This window comes from Alligator sinensis, unplaced genomic scaffold (genome assembly GCF_000455745.1).
Source record: "Alligator sinensis unplaced genomic scaffold, ASM45574v1 scaffold404_1, whole genome shotgun sequence".
Taxonomy (NCBI): Eukaryota; Metazoa; Chordata; order Crocodylia; family Alligatoridae; genus Alligator; species Alligator sinensis.
In genome coordinates, this window is record NW_005841839.1 from 4,905,004 (window position 1) to 4,915,704 (window position 10,701).

At 46.5% G+C, this 10,701-nt stretch overlaps 1 protein-coding gene across 3 annotated transcripts in view; it reads left to right on the top strand.

The window, feature by feature from the left end:
- Window positions 1-10,701, top strand: part of IFT140 (intraflagellar transport 140) — a 182,998-nt gene that overhangs the window by 72,009 nt on the left and 100,288 nt on the right. For all 3 annotated transcript variants that reach the window (XM_025204179.1, XM_014520225.2, XM_014520228.2), the window contains 3 exons: window positions 1,131-1,258; window positions 9,385-9,502; window positions 9,951-10,081. In XM_025204179.1, the coding sequence (XP_025059964.1) occupies window positions 1,131-1,258; window positions 9,385-9,502; window positions 9,951-10,081 (377 nt within the window). The remainder of the gene's footprint in view (window positions 1-1,130; window positions 1,259-9,384; window positions 9,503-9,950; window positions 10,082-10,701) is intronic.

Below are 10,701 nucleotides of genomic sequence, written 5' to 3' on the forward strand. Positions count from 1 at the left end.
GTAACCCCAGTTTTCATTCCTGCCTGTGGCAGGGGGTCAGGCTAGAGGATCTGTTCAGGTCCCTCCTGACCCTAGCTACTATGAAACTATGGTGGGGCTCTCAGTGGCATGGGAGCCCCTAGGAAATGCCAGGCCAGTTACCACCCTGGTGAAAGGCGGGTCGGGGGGCCTTAGCTCCTAGCCCCCACCACTGGGTGGGTAACCCCATTGTGTGTAGGGCCCAGAGGGCAGACCCCAGGAAAGAGAAAGGGGCTAGAGACTCCGACCTGATTGAGAGAGTACCCTCGACTGGCCTAGGCTGGGGCCAGGACCAGGATGGTCAAAAGGGCCAGGGGCCCACCATGAGGGACGCCCAAGAGCTGGGGGCCTGGGGTCCCGACTAGCCTGGAGGTGGGCCTGGGCTGGTAGCCAAAGGTCCCAGGGGGACCACGCCTGAGAGGGGAAAATAGTTTCAGGGAGCTAGGTAGCCTGAATGAAGGCAGGGTAGGCCGTCTGAATGGAGGGATCTTGGAGGGGTCCTGATAGGTGGATTCTGGGGCCCAGTGGGGGCTGGTGATTGATCAGAACATGTAGATGCCATCTGCGAGGCTTGGGCTGCAGTGTAGGGGAGGAATGAAGCCGCAGATAGTGCCCCCTGGCATCGGGGCAGTAAATGGGCAGCTTCCCACTTAATTAACATCTATTAATTAACTAATTAACATCAAGGCGTGGCGGGTGAGAACGTGGGCGGTTGGCCCAAGAACAGGTGGGTGGGCCACAGAGATTGGCCCTGAGCAGGCCTCCTGTTACAGGGGAGTTCTCTCTGTTCGTAGATCTTATCTTTAGGAAAGGGTAGTCTGTGCATTGAATCTTTATGGATACATTAAGTTTTGGGTCTGAAACACAGGTCACAGGTAGGGCAACCTTAACAGAGGGAACAAAAGGAAAACAAAAGTCTGTTTTAACTCATTGATACTGCATTAGTAGTTCCTAGACAGAAGAGAATCAAAATATTCCTGGAAGGTGTTCTTTAGTTGGTAGTGGTTGAGATAAAGGAGAGATGTTGTAGGTGTGCTACCTTAAAGATGAAAGAAAAAACTCATTGACAAAAACTGAACATTTTAAAATTGCTGCTTAATCCCTTTCCCCAGGGCACTGTCAAGCAGCTGCTAGTGTTCTCTGAAGCAGAGGGGAATCCATGCCATTTGGATGTCTGTGGAAATTTTCTGGCTGTGGGAACTGACTTGGCTCACTTTAAAATCTTTGATCTTTCTCGCAGGTATGAATATGGATTTATGGGGATCTTTTTCTGTTTCAGTGTCTGGAGTGAATTTAGAGGTGAAAAAAATTAGTTTACTGGAGGCCTAAGGTAATGTGCAGAGCACACAAGAACAAAAGACCCATCCTTAGGGCCAGGGAGGGACCACCGATTATTTCTATGATTACCTTAAGCCTCCAATAATCGGTGGTCCCTCCCTGGCCCTAAGGATGGGTCTTTTGTTCTTGTTAGCAGATACCTTGCAACTTATAATGTAAAAGATGGAGGAAACAGGAGAGTTAGAGATTGAAAACCAGTAATCACGTAAGGACACCTGGAAAACTTGGATGTCACTGAAAATTGCCATAGTGAAACAACTGGAGAGATCTCCTGTGCCCCCCCCCCTGAAATTGGCCTTTGCTGGTTGGTGAGTGGGGAGCGCTGGCCTGTGCCCCCCTAAGACATGCCAGCAGCACGTCCGGTTTTTCCGGTGGCGTCAGTCACCAGGAAGAACCAGTTGCCCGTGTCTGGATCCATTTAATGTGCTTTGAGCCAAAGAGAATTTGCTTCTAGTGATGAATTTGGTGAGATTCGGTGCTTGTTTAAAGGCTAGGATGGGTGGTTCCGGAAAGATCTCTTTAAGAATTGGGTCTCCTACTATGGGTTGTAGTTGTTTAAGGGTTTTCCATACAGGTTCCAGGGAAGGATGGTATGTCATAACCAATGGTGTGCAATTCATGGGGATTTTCTTTTTGTACTGTAGAAATTCTTCACGTGGTATCCAGGTGACTCTTTCAAAAGTATGATGTATCTCTCTAGAGGAGTGTCCTTTTTGGGCAAAAGCCCTTTTGAGATTTGCAAGTTGACAATTTGCTGGTATTTTCCTCAGTGCAAATCGAGTGGTATCGAAGGGTTTGGCTGTATATTACAGTGTGCCCACCTGGCCTCCAACATCCAGTCCCATGCAGCTCTGGCCCACAAGTTCAATGGTGCTTGCCTTACTGTCCCCAGTGGTCCGTCGAGAAGGTGTTTGCTTCCGATATGGTCTTCCCCAATCTCGCCTGCCATGACTTTGAATATTATTTCAGTGGAGGGTACAACCACGTCAGGTTTCCAGACAGCAGAACGTTTATCCGGCGATCTTCTGCAAGGCTCCACCTCCCCTATACCTCGCCCTTATACCACGCCTAGATGGGTCACGGTTGTCCTCCTGGGCAGGCTTCCGACTGTTGAGCCCCCTGATCACTTTCGTAAGGGGGAGATCTCCCTGCTACTGCTAAGGCGTCCTCAGGTCCCCTGCCTGGGCTGCACGACTGCCACTTTTTTCCCTAAGGCCAAAAAACAACCCCGGGGCTTACCCAACACTAAGGCTCTAATAAGAGCTCCGATCTTCAGCCCCTCCAAAAGGGGGAAACATAAAACCCAAAGAAAACCTAATATTACACTACGAGGGATCCAATGGTTCCTTTGCCGGGCCCTTCTGCTAAGTTGCCGACCATCTGGCCTTCGATACAATGGGTCTAGGTTAAGCCCTGTATGTGGCTGGGGTGGCCTGTGGACTCCCCCACTACTCTTCTTCCCTGACATCCAGCCTTTTGTGTCTTCAAACCCCCTGTGGTCCCTCAGTGGGAGCCTGTCCTCTAATTACTTACTTGGTCGGTGTCACGCTGCTGATGGCCGTGCTTCGCAGCTCCTCATGCTGCCTTTGCCTCCCGTCATCCACTTTGTATGTCTCTCCGGCTTCTCCGTTGCCCTCGACAATCCCACCTGGTCTGGCGCAGGGAGTTGTGTTGGCCTTTCCAGCCCCTCTGTTATAGCCACTTGCATCGAGGTCTCTCTGTGCCCTTCTGCTCCTACACCTGGCAGGTTCCCGGCCGTAGGGAGCCACCTCCGGCTTTCGACTCCTTCCACTGCAGCCGGCAGTCTCCGGCTTGCAGCTCGTGCTGGAGGGTTCTTCCCTGATGAGGAAAGCAGCCTTCAGCTCTCCTTGCTCCCATGGGAGGTTTGAACAGCCACCTCCTGCTGGTGCCCTTGCCAGCACCCCTCTGCCTCCTTCCTTTCCGCCAGCGACCCATTTTATTTCCTCCGGCCGGCGATCACTGCTGACATCACCGGCTGGCTGCAGCTGTATAAAGGTGCGGCTGACGATCCGCACGGGTTCCTCCTTGGGTTCTGGCTTTGCTGCGGGTCCCGTTGCAGGTAAGTATTTCCCTTTACCCTTGCTTTTTTCTCCATTCCCCTCTGTGGGTTCCTGTCCCCAGGGCTCCCCCCTGGTATTTTGGGGCCTCCCTTCTGTTTTTCCCTGTGACATACAGGTTTCTTGGTATGCTTAGGGTGATTGCTGATTCTGTGTAGATATGTATGTTAGTCTGTGGGTTTCTTGTATATGGTGGTTTGTATTTTATCATTCTGGATATTGTTCATAGTGTCGAAAAAGGAAATGTTGGTACTGGAATATTCAAGAGAGAGTCTGGCAGAGAGGTCATGAATATTGAATTTGTAATGGAAATCAATCAGACTGTAGCTTTTCAGTCCAAATGATGAAGATGTCATCTATATCTCTTAGATATAGCATGGATTTGATGGTACAGTTTTTGAGGAATTTGTCTTCCAGGTGGGCCATAAAAAGGTTGGCATATTGGGGGGCCATTCTGGTGCCCATAGCTGTGCCCATGGTCTGGAGGAAGTGTTGGTTATTGAAACTGAAGTTGTCATGTGTGAGGATGATGTGTATAAATTCAGTAATATCTTTAGGTCTGTATTCTGAGTTGTAATCTTGCTCTTGAAGATATGTAAGGCAGGCTTGGGGGCCATCCTGTTGTGGGATGGTGGTATATAAGCTGGTAACATCTATGGTGGCGAGGAGGGTATTGCTGGGAAGGTTGTTTATGTTTTTAAGTTTTCAAAGAAAGTCTGTTGTGTCTCAGACAAAACTCAGTCTTTGGGTCACAAGAGTTTTTAGGATGGATTTGATGAAACCTGATGTTTCCTCAGTTAGGGTTCCATGGTTGGATATTTATAGGTCTGCCTGGGTTCCCTTGTTTGTGGATTTTAGGGAGCATGTAAAAAGTCCCTGGATTGCGTAGTGGGGGCAGAGCTGTCCCTTGGGTAGGGCAAATCTGGGTGACCACCCTGGGCCCTGCGCTTTGGGGGGCCCTGTGTTTGGGGGGGCCCCGCGGAGCTGGGCGGAGCAGCCACAGCCCCTCCCGTGGGGCCCACTTGGAGCTGGTGGCTCAGCCCTGCACTGCGGAAGAAGCATCCAGCTGCGCTCTGCTAGCTTTGTGTCTGCTGAAGAGTGGCTAGTCCAGGGTGCGCGGGATCTGCTTGGCCCCGGGTGCCAAATTTCATTGCTACAGCACTGCTGTGCCCTGCACAGTGTTAATGGAGCCCTGCAGCCCACTAGAGTCAGCTCTGAGTTGGGGGGATCAGTTCAGATGGAAATGATTTGTTGGTGGTTTTGAGTTTTAAGGTGACAAAGGGAGTTGGATCTTCCTCTAGTTTTTCATAATAGGAGGTATCAGAGAGTTGTCTGTTGACTTCTTTTATGTAGTCTTCACAGTTAAGGGTAACTATAGCTTCCCCTTTATCTCCTGGTTTTATTACTATTTGATGGTTGGATCTTAGAGATTCTATGGCCCTTCTCTCTGACAGGGAGAGGTTGTTACGGTGGTGTTTGTTGTTGATTATTTCATAGTTCATTCTTTCCCTGAAAAAGTCAACATAGCAGTTGAGGTTTAAATTTCATACACTGCGAGGTGTCCAAACTGATGTTTTTTTTGATTTTTTGGTGTTAATCTTTTCCTCAATGTTGTCACAGGATGAAATGTTGTTGAAAGTGGATTTGTTTTGGTTGTGGAAATATTCCTTGAGGTGGAGGCATCGGAAAAAATCTTCTAGTTCTCCACACTGTAGTATCTTAATAGGGCATTTTTCCAAACAGAAATTAAGGCCTTTAGAGAGGACAGATTTTTCAGTTTTGGTAAGCATGTGCATGGAGAGATTGATAATATTTGAGGGTTGACTGGTTCCTTCAGCTTCAACTGGGTATGTAATTGGAACGTTGTACAGTATTAGTGTTGTTTCTCTGATGGTTGTTTAGAGGTTGGGAAAGTTGTTCCTATAGTAATTGGTTGCATTTCTTCTCTTTTTGTTGGATAGATGTTGTAACAAATCTTTGCTAGTCTTTTTGTATACATTGTATGATATTTGGGAAGATATTCGGATTTATCTATAAGAGTGTATTGCTTGGACATGCATGAAATCAGGAAGGTAAGTGCGCAGTTGCAGCTAGCAAGAGATGTGAATGGTAACAAGAAGGATTTCTACAAGGATATCAGTAGCAAGAGGAAGGTCAGGGAAAGTGTGGGTCTTTTACTGAATGGGGAGGCAAGCTGGTGATAAATGACATGGAAAAGGCTGAACTCATCAATGCCTTTTTTCCTTAGTCTCCACAGGCAAGGTCAGCTCCCAGACTACTGCACTTGGCAGAACAATTTGGGGTGGAGGTGAGCAGCCAACTGGCAAAAGAACAGGTTAGGGACTATTTAGAAAAGCCAGACATATACAAATCCATGGGGCCAGATGTGATGCACCTGAGGGTGCTGAAAGAGTTGGCTGATGTGATTTCAGAGCCACTGGCCATTATCTTTGACAACTCGTGGTGGTCAGGAGAGGTCCTAGGTGGCTGGAAAAGGCCAAATATTAGGGCTGTGCGAAACGGCACCATTCCATTTCGACTTGTGTTTCGACGGAACAATGTTTAATTTAGAATTTTGTTTTGATTTGATTTGAAACTGCTGTTCCGTTCCGTTCCATTCCGTTCCGTTCCGTTCCGTTCCGTCAAAACAGTTTCACTGTTTCGACATTTTGCCCATAGGCTATAATGGGGAAGCTCGAAACAGCCTATAACATTCTCATTTCCGACCTGATTTGGATGAAACTTGCAGACATGGTAGCCCCGTCTGTGGGCATGAAGCCTGCCAATCTTCAAGGAGTTAGGTGCAGGGGTGTCAGGGAAACTGCATCTCAAAGTCTTGAAAGCAAAAAACTCATGTCATGTGTATGTGTTAAGCCACAGTGGGGTCAAAACTGCAGGCTTGCTAGCCCCTGCTGAGGCCACAAAGCCTGCCACGTTTCAAGGAGATAGGTGCAGGGGCTTCTGGGTTTTGGGGCCCTGCACCTCTGGCTGCTGACAGGCAAAACTCGTGACATGGGTGGGTGACACTGTGTGTGTGTGTGTGTGTGTGTGTGTGTGTTAAGATGAGCCCTCACTCAACTGACACCAAGGCAGAAAGCAGGGCAGTTCAAATAATGCTGCCTTTTATGCAGTTTTTCCATCCTTCCCCCAGAGCACTGGGATTGGAAGGAACCTCAGGGAAGGATGACAGTCACTGGCCAGCTACACAGTCATAATGAGAGCACTCCTTCCCCCCCTTCCCCCTCCCTTTCCTTACTTTAGTTTCTGTTTCCTGGCAGGCAAGCCCAGCTTGAGCTTCAAAACAAAACGTTTCGAAATTTTCTAAATGTTTTGACTTGCCTCATTTCATTTTGAGGCTGTTTTGAAGCTCTCTGTTTCATTTTTTTTTGCTGTTTTGAGCTCGAAACAAGTCAAAACAGCGTCGAAACGAAACTGCCGGCAAAATTTCACAGTGCCCTAGCAAATATAGTGCCCATCTTTAAGAAAGGGAAGGAGGAGGATCTGGGGAACTACAGACCAGTCAGCCTTACTTAGTCCTTGGAAAAAGCATGGAGCAGGTCCTCAAGGAATCCATTTCTAATCACTTGGAGGACAAGGTGATCAGGAACACTTAGCATGGATTCACCAAGGGCAAGTCATGCCTGACCAACCTGATTGCCTTCTATGACAAGATGACTGGCTTTGTGGATGCTGAAAAAGCAGTGGACATGATATACCTTGACTTTAGCAAGGCTTTTAATATGGTCTCCCATGACATTCTTGCAAACCAACTAAGGAAGTACAGATTGGATGAATGAACTGTAGGGTGGATAGAAAACTGGCTGGATTGTCAGGCTCAAAGGGTAGTAATCAATGGCTCACTGTCTAGCTGGCAGCTGGTATAAAGTGGAGTGCCTCAGGGGTTGGTCCTGGGGCTGGGTTTGTTCAATATCTTCATTAACAACCTGGAAGATGGGATGGAGTGCATCCTCAGCAAGTTTGCAGATGACACCAAGCTGGTGGGGGAGTAGTAGGTATGCTGGAGGGTAGGATTCAGAGAGACTGAGACAAATTGGAGAATTGGACCAAAAGAAATCTCATGAGGTTCAACAAGGACAAGTGCAAAGTCTTGCACTTAGGTTGGAACGGTCCCATACACCGGTACAGGCTGGGGACTGGCTGGGGGTTACAGTGGACAAAAAACTGAATGTGAGCCAACAGTGTGCCCTTGTTGTGAAGAAGCCTAACAGCATACTGGGCTGCACTATTAGAAGTGTTGCCACCAGGTAGAAGGAAGTAATTCTTCCCCTCTGTTCAGCACTGGTGAGGCCACATCTGGAGTACTGTGTCCAGTTTTGGGCCCCCCACTACAGAAAGGATGTAGACAAATTGGAGAGTCCAGTGGAGATTAACAAAAATGGTTAGGGGGCCGGGGCACATGATTTATGAGAAAAGGCAGAGGGAGCTGGGCTTGTTCAGTCTGGAAAAGAGAATACCAAGGGGTTGTGGGATGAGTAGCAGCCTTCAACTACCTGAAGGGTGGTTGCAAAGAGGATGGAGCTAGAGTGGTCTTAGTGGTGGCAGATGACAGAACAAGGAGCAATGGTCTCAAGTTGCAGCAAGGGAAGTTTAGGTTAGATAGTAGGAAAAACTCTCACAAGGAGGGTAGTAAAGCACTGGAAAAGGTTACCCAGAGAAATTTTGGAATCTTCATCCTTGGAGATTTTTAAGATCCAGCTAAACGAAGCCTTGGCTGGGATGATTTAGTTGGGAATGGTCTTGCATTGAGCAGGAGGTTAGACTAGATGACCTCCTGAGGTCCCTTCCAATCCTAATTTTCTATGATTCTGTGAATTCATAGGATAGGTTCAGCACTGGGAATGACAGTACCTTTTCCTGCATCTCTTTTTGTGTTCATCTGGGGGTAATTGCCTTGGCTAGTACAGCCAGAAGGCAGGGCAAGGTGGAACCTTAGAGACTAACTGCTTCAGAGAGCCTACTTCATCAGATGCATCACTTGTCTGTTGCCTATGAAAGCTTGTGCCTCTCTGAAGCAGTTAGCGTCAGAGATGCTGCCCTATCTCCCCTTTTGCCTGACCTGAGATTAACAAAACTAACTCTCTCTCTCTACTCATGTTTGGTTTGTTTAGTTTTCCTTTTCTGAAAAAAAATCTTAAAATGAGTGTGTGTGTTTTACCTTGCTTTTTGTAGACTCCTACCAAATCTAGTTGATCTGCCTTCAACTTTGACTAAGGTTGAGGCTTATTTACAGTTACTTATAGATAGCAACAAACCAGTATGCCAGTATAATTCCTTTGCATGGACACTGTTCCTTCCTTTTATTCTAGAATATTCCTAGATTGCACACAGAATAGTTATACTTGCATAACCCTAGTGCAGGGGTCAGCCATGTTTCTGGACAGAGTGCCAAAAACACCCACAACCTCGACTTGTAAGATGTTGGCATACCATGGGCGGATGGTGGGAGAGCCACGAGGGGCCCAGTCCTTGTCGTGGCAGTGCAGCTCTGGCCACTTCCCCACTGTCTGCCTTGAGGTGCACTGGTCAAGCAAAATGCCTTTGTATGCCATGCTCTGGCACCCGTGCTGGGAGTTGCCTACCCCGGTCCCAGTGGATTATTCTGCTACGGTTATGCTGGTTAATTTTCTAGGGTAGAATTACTAAGTCCTCTGAAGCAAGCCGTCAGGATTTTTGAGTTGCCGGTACTTTAAGTTTAATAAGCCACTGAAAAAAAGAGTGGAATGGCTTATTAATTTCTTCATAAATGTAAGACAGATAGCAGTAACCCTCTAGGAAATAAGGCAAAATCTGGGACAGAGATCTGCTAAAGTAGATGTTGTGAGAACCTTGTATACTGGTTTTTGATTTATTATTATATGTCTTTGCTGTAAGTAAAAACTATATTATTGAAACTTGTTTGACCACATGAATCAATACTGTCTGTCTGCAGAGAGGCAAAAGTGCACTGCAATAGCAAGAATTTGGCTGAGCTGTTTCCTGGCCTTGGAAGAATAGCATCTGTCAAGTGTAATGCTAATGGCAACAAAGTCAGCATCCTCATCAACAAGGTGAGGCAGGGCTCCACCATGAGACATACCATCATGAGTTCTGAACATGACACCAAATGCGAAACTGAAAGTAAAATTTACCTTGGGTTGAATTATCATTCTCTAGATTCAGAATCTTTTTGGTGTTATCATCTATGGAAGCACTACAATAAAGTTTTTCATTTCATACGTTGACTACAAATGCCACTTTATGGCAATGTTAAATGGTCACTGTCCATTATAAAATTATGAATTTATAAAATTGGAGGAACAATGGGAGAAACACACAAGAACATAGGAATGTAGGACTGGAAGTGGCTTCCTTGTCCTTTCCCTCCTAAGAAGGATTTTTTCATCGTCTCTAGTATACTGAGCCATAGGAACATGGATGAAATAAATGTATATCTAAGTTTTGCCTTGCCAGTTTTTTCTACTGCATGATTTAACTCCTGTTTTTTTTCTTGCATAGCCTGATGATAGCCTTGATTCCAAAATCTGTTTCTATGATGTTGAAATGGACACAATCATGCTCTTTGACTTCAAGGCTGGAAAAGAAGATGGTGGGGAGATGCTTTCCTATTCAGGACAAGAACCTGAGAAGTAAGAAAAGTTTAATTTGAAAAATTTGCCTTGTGGCTTTAGGATAGAAATCAACCTTAGAAAAACAAACTACAGTACCTTGATATTAGTGGAGCCTGCATGTTTAGATTTTATAGCAATGATATCAGTGACTGACCTCTTGGGGTATATCCAGGGGGTATGCTGTGGTCCTGTTGCGCCTTTGATTCCTGCTCCACCTAAACTTCAAAGGCAGCTGCTGGGAGAGGCAGCAGCGTTTCCATTCAGGCAGTGCTGAGGGAGTGCTCATTGTATCTGTTTCCTGATAATCTTGCTTTACTCCACAAGTGTTAAGTTTCTCCTTTTTTTATGGTTCTTGTGTTCCATTAATCAAGTTATCCTTTCTCCTGCAGTTTTCCTGTCTGTTAGCTATTCCTGGTATTATCTCTCTTCTGTTTCACACCCCTGAAGGCTGCTTTTAGTTTTAGCTAAAAACCTTAATACAGGTATAATGATATTAACTCAGGGGTAGAAATTATTGACAGTGAAGTGTGGGATGCATTATTAAGATTTCATAGACTTAATAGATTTCGTAGACGTTAGGGCTGGAAGGGACCTTGAAGATCATCAAGTCCAGCCCCCTGCCTCAGAGGCAGGAAGTT